This window comes from Cololabis saira, chromosome 20 (assembly GCF_033807715.1).
Source record: "Cololabis saira isolate AMF1-May2022 chromosome 20, fColSai1.1, whole genome shotgun sequence".
NCBI classification, from domain to species: Eukaryota; Metazoa; Chordata; class Actinopteri; order Beloniformes; family Belonidae; genus Cololabis; species Cololabis saira.
Window position 1 is genome coordinate 5,972,969 of NC_084606.1, and position 19,547 is coordinate 5,992,515.

The 19,547-nt window shown below is 48.9% G+C and overlaps 1 protein-coding gene across 1 annotated transcript; it reads right to left on the reverse strand.

Moving 5' to 3' along the window:
- Positions 1 to 1,509: 1,509 nt before the first annotated feature.
- Positions 1,510 to 19,307, reverse strand: LOC133420940 (toll-like receptor 2). Its single transcript, XM_061710819.1, has 11 exons — positions 19,043 to 19,307; positions 18,195 to 18,351; positions 17,967 to 18,116; positions 13,263 to 13,469; positions 13,049 to 13,171; positions 11,479 to 11,629; positions 7,276 to 7,440; positions 7,015 to 7,194; positions 5,465 to 5,605; positions 4,880 to 5,385; positions 1,510 to 3,917 (listed from the first exon to the last, which is right to left on the reverse strand). Exons 1-11 carry the CDS (start codon positions 19,305 to 19,307, stop codon positions 3,527 to 3,529), a joined length of 2,436 nt encoding a protein of 811 aa, XP_061566803.1. The 3' UTR covers positions 1,510 to 3,526.
- Between the last annotated feature and the right edge of the window lie 240 nt (positions 19,308 to 19,547).

Below are 19,547 nucleotides of genomic sequence, written 5' to 3' on the forward strand. Positions count from 1 at the left end.
TGTGAACAGTAAGGGCCTTGAAGTCCCTTAGAGCCCCGTGCTGCTCAGTATAGTGTCTGAGTTGGTGTTCTGCAGCCGGCCTGGGAGGTAGTCCCCGATCCAGGTGACCAGTGAGTCGGTCACCTGCACGTCCAGGAGCTCCCCCCATAGTAGAACAGGTCTTATGGTGTTAAACCCACTGGGAAAGTGGAAAAACATGAATCTTACAGTGCTGCCTGCCCTGTCCAGGTGCGTGAAGGCTCCGAGCAGCAGGAAGGTGAGGTGCATCCTCAACTCCAATACGCGGCTGGTATGCGAACTGCATGGGGTCTAGGTTTGGTTCCACCCCTGAACGGTTAGCTTAGGTAATGAAAAACGTCCTAACTAGCCTGCGGCTTGCACTACTGCCAAAATAAAATAGTAACTTAGCCAAAATAACAGCTCCTTTAGCCTCAAGCAACAAGAAAGTAGAATTACTTTAGAAGAAATGAATGGTTTAAAGATTAAAAAAACAACTAATATTTGAGTAAACTATTGACTGAACATCTTCACAGATGTGCTGAAGTTCTTTCTGGAAACAGTTAATCAAATAAAAACATGGAATATATAAGAAGTGGGAAAAGCCTTGATGACATCACGCATGGGTTTTTCTCTTTCATCATTCTGGGCGGTGCCATGTTGTAAATGGGAGGAGTGAGCTGGCTGGAACACGCCTTTCAGTCACAGTTAGCTTGGAAAACCTATTATACCAATTAATATTACTTTACATTCACTCTGATCAAAATTCTCCAAACTTCCTAATTTCAGGTGTCACTTTTGCCGCGACAAGTTTAGGGAGTGCTGAGGAGGTTCTGAGCTGCTGGAAACAATTTATTTTCTTTGCTAGACAATGAATTTAAATAATATTTTTAAGGGAGGCCCAGCTGGTAGTGGTCGCCTCACAGCTGAAAGTCCTGGGTTCAACTCTTTCAGGACACGCTGTGGATGTTAAGGGTGTGTTTACTTCCTCATGTCAACATTTTAATAAAAAAAAAACGGACACGGGGCACGGTGGCGCAGCTGGTAGTGGTCCTGGGTTCGATTCCTGCCGGGGACGCTATGGGCGCTGAAGTGCGTGTTAGTTCCCCCATGACTTCAGTGCCCACACCCTGGGTGGGGTTGGCGAAAGGACCTTTCTGTGTGGAGTTTGCATGTTCTCCCCGTGTTCCCTTGGGTAGCAATGTGAGCTACCCTCACAAAAACATGCACACAGTCTAGGGGCCTCATTTATCAACCGTTCGTAGAAAAAGTTCTAAATTCTATAGTAGGAATGAAATTTAGAATGCGTGTAAGTACAAAAAAATCTGAATTTATCAAACGTGCGGACACCGGTCGTACGCACATCAGTAATGATAAATCCCACCTGTTCTTAACTGCCGTGCTCGTGCATGGTTAGCGTCATTTGCATACAGAAATGCCTCCAATTGACCATATATGGTAGCAACAACAGGAGGTTTTTTTTCTTTTCAAACTTTATTGAACAAAATTCTGTAGGGTTTACAACAAAAGGCAAATGAAACGAAACAATCAATTATTTACAGATATTCAACATTTGGGGGGGTAAAAATTAAGAAAAAAAGACATCGTTTCATATAAGCTTTTGGCAATATCATTTTTTTCACACATCAGTTTAAGAGACGCTAAGTACAGTTTACATTCATTTTTCAGATGTACAATGGAGGGTTTGCTGTTATTCCATTTGCATTTATGTATGTGATATTCACCTAGTAAAATAATTATGTTGACCATGTTTGATATATTTCTTGGAAGATTATCCATATAAATTAAGATTTGGTTGGAGTCAAAAGCTCCTGCTTGGAGGTGCAAACACCAACAGAGCTGTTCTGCAGAATAAATGAGTCGTGCGTTCCTCCAGGCCACCGGGCAATAACGTTTGACAGAGTCATAGTTGCATCGCAGATTATTTGTGCATGGATTGAATGAAATCCTTTCATGTTCACGTAACTGAATTCATTGTGTGATGGTGCTTTTATGGCGATGTGGGTGCAATCTATAGCTCCAATTATGTTTGGGAATCCGGCGATGGCGTGAAATCCTCGTTTAACTGGGATGGCGGTGGTGCGTTTTGTCTCTCGCTCCAACATAGGTTGTAAATCACGGCATAAATCCATCAGAATGTTTTTGGGGAAGCGGTACCTGCTGAGAAGCCACTCCGTGCTCTCACTGAACAGATCAGCACGCTCTTTAAAACTGCGCTCCCTGCGGAGCGCGTTTTTGCGGAGCGCACGGTTCTAAGTAAGCCATGGTACTTGTATTTTCTTTTCACGTCTTCCTGCCACAGCTGTCTTTTATAGCTGTCACACCAATTATTCAAAATCTCTGCTACATTACTAATAGAGAAAGTTTATTAATTAGAGGAAACGGGGAACATGTGTGAAGTTTGAGATCGCTGAACACGGTGACTCTTTTAATGGGTTCTATTTGTAGTTTCACTGTTCTACCACTAGGTTTTGTGTGTACGCATGGTCAGAGTTGTGCTTACATTTACACACGTTCCTGCGCACAGGTACATGTTGATAAATTCCATACTTTGCGTGGGAATGTTCATACGCACACTTTACGCACATATCTGTGCGTACGAACGGTTGATAAATGAGGCCCCTGGGCTATACATGCCACCTCTGGCCAACCGGGGCGCCAGATGGGGTGGGGAGGATCCGGCCGGAATAACGTGATCCTTCCCCGCGCTACGTCCGCCCGGAGAAGCCCCACCCTGCCTGGTGAAAAGATGCGGCCTGCTCACTCATCAGGTTAAGGAGGAGACCTGAGCTCAGTGCAGGGCCCTCCCTGGGTTGGTAGAGGATGGCAATGCCATGTTTGCACCCAAATAAGCCCACATTTTACCAGATTTAACTGGTAATTTAACTAATTGCTAGTTAATCTTTATTATTAAGTTCCAAGTAGTTCCTAAATCAAGGATTGTAGACTTGGAGAAACAAGAAATCTTTGTTAATTTGTTATGTGTGGTGTCCACCAAGGATCTGTCCTAGGACCTCTCATCTTTATTTTGTACATGCTGCCCCTGGGTCGTGTCATCAGCCGACACGGCAATCTCTTTTCACTGCTATGCCGATGACACTCAGCTGTACCTTGCAACTGACCCCAACCTACGTTCCACCCCAGTCCTCTCATCATCACCCACTATAGCCCTTTCCAAACGCCTGGAGGAGATTAGGGTGTGGGTGAGTCACAACTTCCTTCAACTGAACAGTTCCTAAACCGAAGCCATACAAATTGTCACCCCTCACCAGGTCCAGTCATCCCCCATAACCACCATCTCCTTCTCCGGTCAAGACATCCCAATCTCTACCTCGGTTACCACCCTCGGTGTGAAGCTGGACCCACAACTTATCTTTGTAATCCACATCAAACATTTGTACAAAACTTGCTTTTTCCATATAAAGAACATATCTAAACTTCCTCACTTTCAAGTTCCAAGTACTTCCTAAATCAAGGAGTGTAGACTTGGATAAACAAGAACTCTTGGTTAATTATCCTCCTGGTCTCCCCTCAGAGCGTTGCGGAGGCTCCTCCAGAACTCCGGCCTCCTCTCCTCCTCCTGAGGCCACTCCAGGTAGGTGGTGGAGCTCATGATCTTGCGCAGTTTGCAGAAGCGTTTGGGAACGTCGTCCTTGGACAGCGGCTCCAGCAGGATCAAGATGGCCGCGTCGCCGCCGACGTCGAAGAGCCAGAAGTGGGAGAAGTCCAGCTCGTAGCGGCACCAGTCGGAGTGGACGAAGTTCTCAGAGAGGACAAAGACGGTCCGACGACTGCGCTCAATAGCGTTCATGATGTTGTCCATGATCCAGTGTCCAGGAAGGAAGTCCCGCTTGTGGAGGCAAAGGGTGAATGAACTGGCGTTCCCGGAGTTGGAGTCACTGAAAGATAATAAACTGATGATCAAATTATTTTAATCCTTTTGTGTAGGACCAGCAGATTATTCTTCTGTGTCAAACCAATTCACCCTGTCGATGAGGAGCACCACCAAAGCTAAACGTTACATTAGCTAAACGCTAATGTAAACTATACATTATTCAGCTGCAGCCAATGCCGAAATAAGAAAATGTACAGTTATTCTGCTGACCACTAGTGTCTGGATCCATTGACCTCCATGTTAAAGGCAAGGCAAGGCAAGTTTATTTGTACAGCACCATTCACCACAAGGTAATTCAAAGTGCTTGACACCAACATTAAAAGCAGCAAGACACAATTAAACAGTAAACAAATAAAATAAAATAAAATGATGAGAAAAGAGGTCAAATAATAAAAAGCACAAGTTGTTAAAAAGTAAGGGCAGTAGAGTCCAGCAGGTAAGTATTTAATCTAAGAGTACGCTTCAGTAAACAGTAATGTTCTTAGCCCTGATTTACAGGAGCTGACAGTTTGAGCAGACCTCAGGTCTACAGGAAGTGGGTTGATGTTACATTCAGCCGGTTGGTCGCAGGTAGGGGACTGCTGTAATGTTGGTGCTTGTCCTGAACCCAGTTTTAGTCTTTCCTGCAGTGTCCTTAGTTGTTTTATTTGCTTGACCAATCTAACCCCTTTGAAATAGAGGAACACCTTTTCCACAACTGCTGGATGTTTCATCGGCGTTCTTATGTAAGGAATGAGAAGACCCTGACTGGATCAGTAAGGGTTTAACAACTTGTTGAAGGTGATGCATGTTGATCACTGCAGTTTTGACGTTACTTGGGCGGGGAGTGAACACATGCAAGTACACCTTCTGATGGGAATCATTTTTATTTCACTAAAAGTTACCTTGCAAATCAGCTGGCATTTTTTGGTTCATGACTTAAATCAAATACCGTGGCACTGATGATATTGCAGAAAGAGAACCTACCTGGGCTCCTCCAGTTCAGGTACCAGGAAGTTTTCGACCCAGCCAGCGTCTCTTTCGCTGTAGGAAACAAAGGCATCGAAGGACAGCAACGCTTCCCATCCCTCCGTATCTCTACGCCGCCGGTTCTTGGAGCTGCGCTTGGCCTTGAGCCACGCCCAGGTCATACTCATGTACCAGAAGACGTGGAGTCGCCAGAGCAGGACACACAGCACGACCCCGACGACCAACGCCAACCCACAACTCACCGACACAAACAGAACCTGGTGACACTCGACGACAGAGAGGTGGACTCCACTCACAGGCTTCCCCTGCAGGTGGAGAGGGGAGTCACAGACGTAGCTGGCCTCTCCATCCGTCAACTGAACGTCTCCACCTCCTCGAAGAAGAAACTGGAGGAAGGGAACGAAGGTGCAGGAGCAGATGAATTTGTTCTGGCCCGCCTGGAGGTTCTGGAGTCGTCTGAACGATTGGAGGTCTGAGTGGCTGAACACATTCAGGGTGTTGGACTGTGAAAAGCAACGGGGGTCAGACTGGAGAAGACAAAGAGGACTGGATGTTGAAGTACGAGGCCTGATAGCTTCTCACCTGTATGGTTAGGGTGCGCAGATTTACAAGGAGATTCCCAGAAGGCAACCTCAGAAACTTGTTCCCAGATAGGTAGAGCTCTCTGAGCACGGGCAGGAGCACCGTGAAGTCTCTGAGATCGTTGTAGCTCAGGTCCAACACCTCAATAGTGAAAGAACAGAGTGATTTCAACGTACAGTGAAGTGCAACATTTAGTACCCCTTCATTTAATTCCATGTTTTGTGTGTGTAAAAACATGATAATCACCCGGTGAGTTCAAACTTTGTGTTTGCAACCATTGTTTAGTGCGTAAATCCCAAAATAATCCTTTCTTGGGATCCTCCTCTTCAACCTTAACCTTCTTCCTCTCTGTAATATATAGCGGAACTAACGTTGCCACAGTAACGTAGAATGTTTTGAGTAGCAGTTAATGTGTTATTGCCTTGGTAACAGAGACTCTTCTTATGTCAGTTAGTTAGATGTTGGGTGCTCGTCAATAAATAAATATTATGAATCAAGCCGACCCTTGATCATTTTAAACTCTCTTCCTTAATTTCCATCAGGATTGGGTTTATAACGTATACAGATAATACCCAGATCTGTCTGTACAACTGTCTCCAAACGACAACTGTATGACTGGCTTGTGTCAGCACTTCAAGGGAGAGACAGTTTGATGCAACAAATCTTTTGGTTACATAAAGGAGTAACTGACAGTAATTTTTGCCTGTAAAGAGGGGTGTTACTAATCATTGATTAGCTAAGGCAATGAAAAATAACAGATAATTCCAAGTATCGGGAGCAACAAATTTACCACCTTAGCTCAGACTTCAGGTACGGTGAAAAGATTGTGAAAGTCTTGGGAGTAAACACTTCCAAAACACTTGTGAGTCTGTAGGTGGGACAATAACTTAATTAATAACACCACACTTTGATACAAATGACTGAGTGAATCAAGTGTGTGGATACAAGGAGATATGGCACTCGAGGACCAGGTTTGACTACCCCTGATGTAGAGTACATCACAGTGTCATCACTTGTTGATCAAGATGATTCATTTATAAAATGAACAGAAGTGATCCCAAGACTGATGCCTGAGGAACCCCCTTAGGTAGCTAGAAGCAGTACCGTCTACCTGAACACAGAGACCTGCCTGATTCTGCTGCCCCTGCTGGAGCTTTAGTTAATACCTTTTGTTAAGCACTTTGGGTTCCCTTTGCGTTCAGACAAAAATCACAAGACAACATTGTAAAAAAGAGAATTGAGCAAATATTCACAAAACACGATGTGAGACTGATTAAGTCAACTATAAAGTCCTGCTGGAGGTGGATCCACAAACTATGATCTCATGAAATACTTAACTGCTCCGTGTGTTAAATATTTGGTTTCATTTTTGTTAAATAAATAATGAAAAGGTGAAACTGTTCATCTGAGGTTGTATTTGACCGACAGTCTGATGAGTTTTATCGTTTTTTACACACCAATATGTGGAAAGAAGTTGCACATGTTTCACAAGGGTCTATGTTTTTAATGTAGTAGTGTCAGGATTTTGATTTTTATAGACTCATCTCCACCTCCAGTGATGTGGGTAGACAGGGAGTGGTGGTGGTGAGCTTCGACATGGAGATGTTGAGGTATCGGAGGGCGGAGGGCCAGGAGCAGCTGGAGGGCATGGAGCTGTAGCTGGTTCTGCTGATGTCCAGGTGGGTCATTTTGGTGAGCTTCGCGACCAACCGGCTCACCGTGGACAAAGACTGGGGGAGGGGGGGGGGGGGGGTGACACTCCATCACATTCCGAGCACTAATAGGAAGGATTCGTTTGTTTTGTTAAGCACCTTCAGAGGGTTTCCACTGATGTTCAAAACCCGGAGCTCCTTCAACGTGCTGCTGCCTTCACACATCATGTACTCCAGCGTCATGTCCGTCAGCAGGTTGTCCGACACGTCCAGATACTCCGTGTTCACCATCACCTGTGTTGTTTTACAGGACACCAAGAACAGCTGAAGGAAAAAGAAAAGAAAAGGATCAGTTTTTGCTTCATTTGCAGAGTCCAGCCTGAATAGAAGGATCTTTCAGAATCTGTCAAGTTTTTCACGAAAGTAACATTTAAAAAAAACAGAAGTTCTGGACGGAGCTTTGTGAGGATTTATCCACATGGATCAACTACAGAATTCCAGTGTGCCCCCCGATATGCATATTAGGTCACTTGGGTGATATTCACATGGAACCTAACTAGATACACTTGATTCTCACTGCCTGGGCGCGGGTGGGGGGCTGTGGCCCAGGCGTACGGTACATTCCGGAGGGGGCTGGGCTGTGGACGTGGGCGTCCCACTCGGAGGGCCCAGCTCTGCCTGGGTGGGGGTGGCTGTCTGCGCTGGGGGGTTATTGCTGCCTTGGTCCGCCGTCGCTGGGTGGGGGCCGCATGCCCCTGCGCCTGCGGGGACTCTGTGACATTTGCGGTGTCCGCCGGGGGGTGGGTGGGGCCGGGTTGGGGGGGCCGGGGGGTGTCATTCTCAGGTGTCTATGTCTTATGTCGTCAGTATGAATGGAGGGATGTTGAGCCATTCCCCCCTCCGCCTGGGGGCTCTGGCGGCGCCGGGGCACCCATGGTGCGGTGCGGCCCTGGCTCAGCTTGGCGGGCCGGCCCCCGTCGACCTGGATGGCCGGCGGGGGAGCGTGGGAGCCTACCAGGGCCGGCTCTGCTGGCCCTGCCTCCTGGCTTCGGCCTCCGTTCCTCCTCCTGCCCCCCTACACGATTCACACGCACATAGGCTTGAGGGGGCGGGGGGTCCAGGGCGTGGGGGACACTGTCCTGTGTGGCCCGGTACTCCCCTCCCCACGGTTTTAATAACACCGTAGACACCGCACACTCAATATTTAATAAATACATTTAACAAGGATACTTAGCGTTCTGGAGGGGGGGGGGGGGGGGTCATTGTCAATATGATACCCTGACCTCCCCCTCCCTGTTTTTATTGCATTGGCCACATGCACTCAACACCAGGGGCGGGAGAGGGGCCCACACTACACGCGTTCCCTCGCCGGCCTGGGATGGGCGGGTTGCGGTGCCCGGGCATGGTGGGGCTCGCCGCGCAGCCTGGGGTGCCTTCTGGTGGTGCTGGACCCCCTCGGAGAGGGGGAAACGGTGCATGAATGTGTGTCCTTGTCAGTGAGAATGCGGTATGAAAGGGTCCTGCCATGGAGGATTTGGGCCTCCATCAACAGGACATCAAAATCTAATAATTTATTAATAATATTACTATACAAAGATGGTTATTAATATTACTGGTATTATTATTATTATTGTTATTATTATTATTATTATTGTTAGTATATTATGTTATTATTATTATTATTATTATTATTATTATTATTATTATTATTATTATTATTATTATTACGGATAGGTGAATGGATAGATGAATTGGATGACTGGGTCTGGTGCCCTCCGTTGTCGGGCACGCACGGGTGTCGCCCTGTTGGGGGGGTTCCCTCTCTCCGGGCCCGTCTCAAGTCCCCCCCCTGCCCGCGCGGCGGGCACTCCTTTGGTCCTGGAGGGTCGCTTGTGTGGGGGCGGGTGCGCCTGCCCGCGTCGGCGGCCAGGGCGGCTCTGTCTCTCCGGGCCAGCTGGCCTCTCGCCGGGTGGGGGTCGTTGGCCTGGGGGTTGAGGGCCTCCTGGCCGCATGTCCGGTCCGGGCCGGGTGGTCGGGGTTCGCCTGGGTCTCGGTCCACCGCCGTGGGTTCCCTGGCTGCCTCTTCCCGTAGTCGTGGGGGCCCCGCTGGCAGTGGGCTGGCAGTGGGTTTCCTCCCGCCCTCTTCTCGCCCTCTGTGGGGTTGCTGGTGGCCTGGGTTCCGGGTTCTTCCTTGTCGGCCTCCGGTCGCGGGTGGCGGGGTTGCACCCCCCTCTCTTCCACTGTAGTTACAGTTCAGGTGGAGCATTGATACATACACATATCAATTACATACACGCACACACACACACACACACACACACACACACACACACACACACACACACACACACACACACACACACACACACACACACACACACACACACACACACACACACACACACACACACACACAGCCACACGGACATATATATACACACACACACAGCCACATTGACATATTCATACATGCGTATATGTATATATATATATATATGTATATATATTAAATATAGTAACAATGCACATATACAGTGGGGAGAACAAGTATTTGATACACTGCCGATTTTGCAGGTTTTCCCACTTGAAAAGCATGTAGAAGTCTGTAATTTCTATCATAGGTACTCTTCAACTGTGAGTGATGGAATCTAAAAAAAAAATCCAGAAAATCACATTGTATGATTTTTAAGTAATTAATTTGCATTTTATTGCATGACATAAGTATTTGATACATCAGAAAAACAGAACTTAATATTTGGTACAGAAACCTTTCTTTGCAATTACAGAGATCAGACGTTTCCTGTAGTTCTTGACCAGGTTTGCACACACTGCAGCAGGGATTTTGGCCCACTCCTCCATACAGATCTTCTCCAGATCCTTCAGGTTTCGGGGCTGTCGCTGGGCAATACGGACTTTCAGCTCCCTCTAAAGATTTTCTATTGGGTTCAGGTCTGGAGACTGGCTAGGCCACTCCAGGACCTTGAAATGCTTCTTACGGACCCACTCCTTAGTTGCCCTGGCTATGTGTTTCGGGTCGTTGTCATGCTGGAAGACCCAGCCACGACCCATCTTCAATGCTCTTACTGAGGGAAGGAGGTTGTTGGCCAAGATCTCACGATACATGGCCCCATCCATCCTCCCCTCAATACGGTACAGTCGTCCTGTCCCCTTTGCAGAAAAGCATCCCCAAAGAATGATGTTTCCACCTCCATGCTTCACGGTTGGGATGGTGTTCTTGGGGTTGTACTCATCCTTCTTCTTCCTCCAAACACGGCAAATGGAGTTTAGACCAACAAGCTCTATTTTAGTCTCGTCAGACCACATGACCTTCTCCCATTCCTCCTCTGGATCATCCAGATGGTCATTGGCAAACTTCAGACGGGCCTTGACATGCACTTGCTTGAGCAGGGGGACCTTGCGTGCGCTGCAGGATTTTAATCCATGACGGCGTAGTGTGTTACTAATGGTTTTCTTTGAGACTGTGGTCCCAGCTCTCTTCAGGTCATTGACCAGGTCCTGCCGTGTAGTTCTGGGCTGATCCCTCACCTTCCTCATGATCATTGATGCCCCACGAGGTGAGATTTTGCATGGAGCCCCAGATCGAGGGAGATTGACCGTCATCTTGAACTTCTTCCCTTTTCTAATAATTGCGCCAACAGTTGTTGCCTTCTCACCAAGCTGCTTGCCTATTGTCCTGTAGCCCATCCCAGCCTTGTGCAGGTCTACAATTTTATCCCTGATGTCCTTACACAGCTCTCTGGTCTTGGCGATTGTGGAGAGGTTGGAGTTTGTTTGATTGAGTGTGTGGACAGGTGTCTTTTATACAGGTAACGAAAACGGGTGGAAGGGCATTGCCTTCTAATTAAAATAGTCTAAGCTTGTAGATTGTAGAACACCATCATACCCATACACACCACACACGTGCATACATAATCGCACTCATACACGCACACACCTGTTCAAAATCTGTGCAAAGACATTGACTTTGTTGTTTTGTACTCTTTCGTTTGACTGTCTTGTTTGTTTTCTAGTGTAAATAAAAAAAAATAGTCTAAGCTTTGGCTAAACCAGCCGAGCTAAGATGGGTTACTCTTGGTAACTGAACTACAGTGGGCATAGTCCACTTACAGACTATCTGGAATGATGGGTTGGGTGGCGTCGGTGCAGCAGGATCTGCGAGGTGAGAAACGCTTCAAAGGCACGCTTAAGTCTAGTTTTTATTGGTTGTTTAAATTTGATTTTAAATGGAGTGTTTCTTTTGCATCTCGGTACGTGAAACTTACTTTACAAGTAGAGAAACTCGTTTAGAAACTGCAGCTTTTGCCGTAACCCCGAATGAACCGTTGAGGTCATGGTTCCTACCTTGGAGTTTATGATGGACATCTTCCTCTGGAACTGAAACAGGAAGTAGAGTTCTGCAGTCATGAAAAAGCTCAAAATGTCCACCACCACGAGGTTCCTGACGAAAATCTCGTCCATGCTTCCGAGGTTTGTCTTGTTGGCAGGTACCCAACTATTACCAATAATAAATAGAATAAGTTTAGCAACAATAGCCATGCAGTCTCCAATTTAAACAACAGGTTGTCCCATAAATGTGCTTTAGCAATAAAAGAAATGCTTCTATTTTGCTTCTAAACAAAGGAATATGGTGCAATTATCAGCATCCTTACATTAATCCTGTATGCTTTTGTGTAAAAATATAGCTCTCTGAAGGTCCACCACAGCATCTCAACCAGGTTCAGGTCTGGACTTTGACCAGATCCTTCCAGAACCTTGAATCTTATTACTCTCGTCCGTCTAAACGACAGAGATGTCTCCTGGAAACTTCAAACAAACCATCAATGCCCTCAATCTGCGAAGGTCTTCCTGAGATATGGTCTCGCCGGCAGCAGCTGTATAAATGTTAGTGGTTGTGGGTCGGTCTGGGGTCTGAGGCTGGAGCAGAATATCAGGCTGAGATGCCAGTTGGCCAGTCCAGTTACAACTGGTTTAACACCGCGAGCATCGAGCTGAAAGACCGCGGGTCCCAGCAGGGCCCAATGGAGCTCCGCTAGTCCTCGTTTCAACTCTGGCAGCACTTGTTTCACATGTCAGTTCAGTTGACGCAGCTAAGCTAAAATGCTAACTAGCAGAGCAGGAATCTCCCGGTAGGTCAGCTGGGACGGATTTAGGAGAGCTTTGCTGTGAACTTAGGCCACTTTTACCCCTTTTCGATCAAACCGGTTCCAGGGCTGGTTCTGGGCAGGTGCTGTGTTTGGAACCGGGCTTTCTGTTTCCACTGACAAAGAACTGGCTCCGGGCCAGAAGAACCGGTTCCAAGGTAGCACCAACTCTTTGCTGGGCCAGAAGAACCAGTTCCAAGGTAGCACCAACTGTTTGCTGGGCCAGAAGAACCGGTTCCAGGGTAGCACCAACTCTTTGCTGGTCTTGAGGAAAGAACCGCTTATGTAAGCGGAGGGGGCGGAGTTATTAAGACGAACGGCAACAGCAAGACTGGGAGATGGAGACATTTTCAAATAAGAATGAATCTGGATGCAGCAAAGCATCATGGGTCTGAGGAGGAGACAACCTGTCTTTTAGAGATGTGTCCACGGAGGAGCTACGTGGACCAAGTCCTGTTAGAGCAGATACCTTGTTGTTGCTGCAACTTGCAACACGCAAATGCAAACGTAGCAACGTAACTGATGTTCGCAGTGACGTAATGACATTTAGCACCCCAGGTGTGGAAAAACAAACTCTTTCTCAGCTGGTTTGCAAGTTGAACAAGTTTTGAACCAGCCCCAGCACTGGCCCAGAACCAGCCCTGGAACTGGTTTGGTGGAAAATGGTGTATGTGTGAACAAAGGACAAGAACTCGTCCCCACCCATCGAACACCTTCGGGTTACTGAACGTGGATCTACAATTTCGGTCGAGTGATTTCTGCAAACCCACCTGCCGTCGCCAGTCAGAGTGACACCATCAAAGGAAAGGGAGGTCAGCGGTACCCCATCAAACAGCAACAGGAAGCCCACAGCCGCCTCATCAGACATAGAAAGGTTTCGGAAGGAAAGCTGCCTGGAGAGTAAAACCACAGATAAATAACAGGTTTCTCCGCAACAAGACCGGGTTTTTGTATATTAGTGGAAAAGGAATGTTGCTTCCGGACCTGATCCTTTTCCTGGCCGCCTCTCTCAAAGCCTGAGCAGACTCATTCCCGGTGAGGTGAATGTCTTCCAGGGTGATGGGCGTCTCAGGGTACGACACGTCACTGAGCACGGCCGAGGCCAAGGTGGGGTTTGTTAGAAACGGGCCGTGGAGGCTTAAGGTGACGTGACCGAGCGGCCAGATGTCGGCCAAAGCCCCAGACTGGTACCTGCAGAGAAAACAGAGGATGGGAGGAGATGGACGATTCAACAGGCAGATCCACGAAAGAAGTAGGTAGGGGGGTCTTGCACACCATGATTGCACACAATGATGGCGGATGAGTGAACGCGGATGAGTGAACGCTGGCGCGACTGGCTGCCGCTGCTCACCAGCACTTCTAAATTTATTTGTCTTTTCGCTGTCTCACGACCCACATCTGACTGTGCATCTGTGGTCACTCGGGTAAAAGTCCTCACTACCTACTCGTGGCGCTTTTGCATTAGTACCGCCTTAACTCGGTTCTACCCGCCACGGCCCCGTTTTGCGCTTTTGCACTAGGGGCTGAGGCGGGCAGAGCCGCTCCAAGCCGATACTATTTCTGTAACCATTTCAGCAAGGTTCTAATCAGGGCTGAGCAGGGACTATTTCTGACGTCACCACCCTCCGCGCCACTGATTGGTCGGGGGGCGGGGCCGTCATCACCCTCCACGCCTCTGATTGGTCGGGGGGCGGGGCCGTCATCACCCTCCATGCCTCTGATTGGTCGGGGGGCGGGGCCGTCAAACGTTTGAATCAGGAAGCGGGAGTCAGCGCGAGCGCGACCCGCGGCTCGCAGCGATTTTATTATACAGCGCAAACGTCTGTTTGGTGTTTGGCAGGTGTTCATAAACCTGGGGGCTGACGAGAGAATTAAAAAAGGGATGTAGACGGGCTGTTTTTTTCTCAGCCGCCAGCGGCTCCAGCTGATTTCTGATCAGCGCCGACACGAACAAAGTGGTTGCGCAATCGAGTACGTCACAGCCACTTCACCCCAACCTGCCCACTTCACCCCTGGCTTGGAAAAACACACGGGGACAAACGGGTAGAGCCGCGACGAGCCGCGCGGAACCGAGCCAGGCTAAGGCGGTACTAATGCAAAAGCGCCATAAACGGCTCGATTGTCACTCCTACGTGGCTGTGTTTGCAACGCTTGCTCACCTGCTCTGCTCCGGCGGCTACCGAGCCCCATCAGGACCTGCTCACCTCACGTTGCCCGAGTCCACACCAACAATGTGGTCTGATGTGGTCGGGATCTACATCTGGTCCGTGCTTGCCTGGATTCTCCTGTTGCTCACTCGCCAGCCCGTGACTGGACTGCTCCAATACTCAGCGGTGGAGCTCCTGAGACTGCGCTTCCATCTGCGCGAGCCTCCGTCGACTGGAACACAACTCCACCCGGACATCGCCTTCCTGCCCAAGCGGAGATACATTCACCGGGGGTCCCGCCGGTGCTTCCGAGAGGATTCCTCGAACCCAATTAAGTCCATTTGGTCCAACTCCCGTCGCTCCCCACTTTACACCGGCCGATCTGCCAACCACAGCGTCCTAGCCAGCCTAGCCCGGTCGGCTAACTCAGCTGTCAATTGCAGCACCGCCACTGTCAACTTCGGTCTGCTAAACATCCGCTCACTCACCAACAAGGGGCATCTCAACCAGGATCTCCTCAGCGACCGTAAGTTTAATTTAATTTGTCTAACTGAGACATGGCAACAGCCCAATGACTTTTCCCAACTCAATGACTCAACTCCTCCGGGGGTTTGTTTACATCTGTCAACCCCGCTGTTCCGGCCGAGGAGGAGGTCTCGCTATAATTTACTGCGAGACCTTGAAGGTCTCGCCGCTGTCTGTCCCTGCCTTCAGCTCCTTTGAATCCACAGTATGTCAACTGTCTGGACCTATTCCCACAATCATTGCAACCGTTTACCGCCCCCCGAAACCAAATGGCGAGTTCTTAAAGGACTTTGCTGCTTTTCTCACACACCTTTCCACTCTCTCACCAAACATAATATTGCTGGGAGATTTTAACATACACATGGACAATATAAACCATCCTCTCACCAGAGACTTTACATCCTGTCTTGAGAGCTCTGGATTTCAGCAGCACACCCACTTCTCCACACACTCCAAAGGACACATTTTGGATTTAATCTGCTGCTCTAGTGTCACCCCTTCTGACTGTGCTGCAGCTGAACTCCCCATCACCGACCACTTCCTCCTCTCATTCAACATCGATCTCACTCTGTCCACCACTAAGTCCCCACGTCTCATCTCCTTCCGCAATATTAAGGACATAAATTTGGATTCTTTCTCCTCTAGTGTCGACAACTTCATGGACTTTGCAGATTTAACCACCCCTGAACAGCTGGTTTCACATTACAATACAGGACTCCATGATATTCTCGACTCTCTCGCTCCACTAAAAACCAGATCTGTTTCTTTCACCCTTTCTGCTCCCAGGTTTACGCCTGACCTTCGGCTCATGAAAGCCAAAGGCAGGCAGCTCGAGCGGCTTCGCCGTAAAACTGGTCTGTCTGTCCACAGAGAAATGTACAAAGACCACCTTATGCATTACCGGGACTGTATTGCCAAATCCAAATCAAACTACTACTCCAGCATAATCTGTTCAAACGCAGGCAACACCAAGTCACTGTTTTCATTGTTCAACAATATCACACGTTCCCCAGTCTCTATACCACCCCATCTCTACTCAACTGCCTTCTGTAACTCTCTACTGTCTTTTTTCAACACCAAAATCCTGCAAATCCATCAGGACCTTGGTTCTACCTCCCTCAGCGTCACTTCCGATCGCCACCCGCCCACCCACCCCTTCTCCTCCTTTGAGCTCCCCACCCTCTCGGAGATCTCTGACCTCATACACAGGTCCAAGCCCACCACATGTCAACTGGACCCCCTCCCGACAGTCCTGGTTAAATCCTGCCTCCCCTCTTTGGTCCCCCTCATTTCTGCCATCATCCACTCCTCTCTCACCACTGGAACTGTTCCTTCATCATTCAAAATTGCTGCAATAAACCCAATCCTGAAAAAACCTGGTGCAGATCCTACCAACTTCAATAATTTCCGTCCTATCTCAGACCTGCCCTTCATTTCCAAGATCCTCGAGTAAATAGTCGCTACACAACTCCAGCCCCATTTATCACTTAACAACTTGTATGAACAATTCCAGTCTGGCTTCCACCCCCTTCATAGCACCGAAACTGCACTTGTAAAAATAACCAATGACCTCCTCATGGCAGCTGATTCTGGTTTACTCATTATCCTCATCCTCCTTGACCTGAGTGCGGCCTTCGACACCATCAGCCACCCCACCCTCCTCAATAGACTTTGCGCCATCGGCATCACCCACACTCCTCTAAACTGGTTCACTTCCTACCTCACAGGCCGCAGTCAGTTCATTCAACTTAAATCTTTCACATCCCAGCCTTCCCCTGTCACTTCAGGTGTGCCCCAGGGCTCTGTCCTGGGGCCCCTCCTTTTCATCATCTATCTTCTCCCCCTCGGCAACATCTTCCGTAAGTACAATATCAGCTTTCAATGCTACGCGGACGACACCCAGCTCTACCTCTCCACTAAGCCCACCTCCACCCTCCCACCTTCGTCCCTCGCTGACTGCCTAACAGATTCTCAGCCCATTCTGCCTTCAGGTTCTCTTCCAACTTCCTCAAATTAAACAGTGACAAAACCGAGGTCCTCCTCATTGGTTCTAAATCAACACTATCCAAAACCGACAGTTTCCCTATACTCATTGACAACTCCACTGTTTCCCCCTCCCCACAGGTCAAGAGTCTGGGTGTCATCCTCGACAGTACCCTATCTTTTCATTCTCATATCAACAACATTACCCGGTCCGCTTATTTCCACCTGCGCAACATCAACCGCCTCCGCCCCTCCCTCACCCCCCATACCACTTCTATTCTCGTGCATAGCCTCGTCACTTCTCGCCTTGACTATTGTAACTCTCTCCTCTCCGGTGTCATTCACAAATTCCTCCACAAACTCCAGTTAGTCCAGAATTCAGCTGCCCGCATCATCTTAAGGACCCCATCCATCAACCACATCACCCCCGTCCTACAACAGCTCCACTGGCTTCCAATAAAACACAAAATCGACTTCAAAATCCTTCTCCTAACATTCAAGTCAATCCACAACCTTGCCCCTCCTTACCTGTCGGACCTCCTCCACGTTGCCACGCCCTCACGCACCCTCAGATCCTCCTCCTCCATCCACCTGACTGTTCCACCTGCCCGTCTTGCCACCATGGGGAGCAGAGCATTCAGCCTCTCTGCTCCCCGTCTCTGGAACAGCTACCACCGGATCTCAGGAACACCACCTCACTCCCTCACTTCAAATCCAAACTGAAAACCCACCTGTTCAGAACTGCCTTCTCCCTCTGACCCCACTTGCACTGTGTCGTTGTCGTGGTTTTTTAACTTAATTTGAGTATTTGTTTACCCCCTAGCTTTTATTACTGTGTTACACTGTTTTTAACCATTGTACGGCGACCTTGAGTGTTTAGAAAGGCGCCTTCAAATAAAATGTATTATTATTATTATATTATTATAAGTGACCGGGAGCTTCGGATTGAGCACAAGATTTGGTTCTTGGCTTCATTTTCGTTGACTGAACAAAGACAGAGTTAGTAAAGTAAAGGCGAGAGCGCTGGTTGGACCTGGCCAGGTTATTGGCGTGCACGGTGAGCTCGTCCAGCTGGGTGACGCCGTGCAAATCTCCTCTCCTCAACTCCTGCAGAGCTGGACCTCCAAACGCCAGACTCCTGAGTCCGACGAGTCCTCGAAACAGCGGAGGAGATCCCAGACGGCTGCAGGAGAGAAGAAGAAGCTGCACTGAGCCTGAACGTCAGCGTCGGTGCTGCAGGCTGCAGACCCGAACCTCTCACCTGTACGGGTTGTTGAGCAGGTGGAGCTTCTGCAGAGCTCCCAGGTGACTGAACCAGCTGTGGTTGAGGGTGCTCAGCCGGTTGTCGGACAGGTCCAGCTCCTCCAGGCTCCACAGAGAGTCCAACGCTGACGGATGGATGATGGCTATTCTGTTAGCTGGAGGAAAACAGCCGCGGGCTGAAGTTAGTACCTCTTTAAAGCTCACATAACGTGTTTTTCACTGCGACACCCTGACAGCGAGGGGCCCGCTCTGATCACACCAGCAGCAGAATCAAAAGAGGATGTTGTTGCAAGAGAACGCGTGATCCTGAAGTCATCCGACCCTAAATCCCCTGGAGAGGTTTTGAACAGAACCAGCGTTTAAGGGGAGACCCGACACTCCAAGTCTGGAGGGAAATGAATCCCTACCTTCTACTACCTCGTTCTCCTGGAGCAAACCCCCACCGCCAAGTACTACTACTACCACCACTACTACTACCACTACCACGACCACCACTACTACTTCCACTATTACTTGTACTACTACTACCTCTACTACTACTACTACCACCCCCACTGCCAATTACCTTGAGAGACATGGTCGATTGCCGTCTCCCCCTTCAGGACTCCAGCGAGTGTTAAGAGCTTGGGGGGGGGCACCTCCCAACCTTCCTCCTTAAAAAGGGGAACCACCACCCCAGTCTGTCGGTCCAAAAGGACCAGTGTTGCACAGGTGCGTCAACCGAGACAGCTCCACAACACCTGGAGCCTTGAAGGACTCAGGATGGATCTCTCCCATCATGCACTTCTGCACTTAAACATATTTCTATTGGCCGTTTCAATCAACAATCAAAGCCTTCAGTGTTACCGTGGAGATCCAGAACCTTCAATTGCTCGTGGCCCTTGAGGTCGTCGTCGGTCAAAGCGGTGATGTTGTTGAAGGAGAGGTCCAGAGTCCTGGCATGGTCTGTTACCGTGGGAACACGAGTGAATCCGCCACAAGAGCAGTTGCAGGAGAGCTGAGGGTCGCATCGACGGCAGGAGGGCCGGCTATCCGCCGTGCCCGAGCTCCGGCCCAGACGGAGGAGGGCGAAGAGGAGGAGGGTGAAGGAGCGATGGCATGGGTGCTTCATTCTGCAGGAGAAAGAAAAACTAAGAGCAAGGGGACTGATTCAGATGAGGAGCATGAAACCAGGGGAAACTGGAGAGGGAGGTTTTTCAGCTGCAGCCGCTCTGACAGAGAAGTGAGATGAAGTCAGGAGGAAGTCTGGTGCCAACAGTCTGGTGCCAACAGTCCCAATCACCCCCCTTCTGCTGATCGTCATGATGGGTGAATTGATCATCAAACTTCTAGAAAAGCAGATGTTTTGGAG

Coding starts and splice junctions, on each gene's coding strand:
- LOC133420940 (XM_061710819.1), bottom strand. CDS start 19,307: ATGAAGCACCCATGCCATCGCTCCTTCACCCTCCTCCTCTTCGCCCTC. Junction 18,352..19,042: donor GAAGGTTCTGGATCTCCACG/GTAACACTGAAG, acceptor GTTTTCCTCCAG/CTAACAGAATAGCCATCATC. Junction 13,172..13,262: donor GCGGCCAGGAAAAGGATCAG/GTCCGGAAGCAA, acceptor TTTACTCTCCAG/GCAGCTTTCCTTCCGAAACC.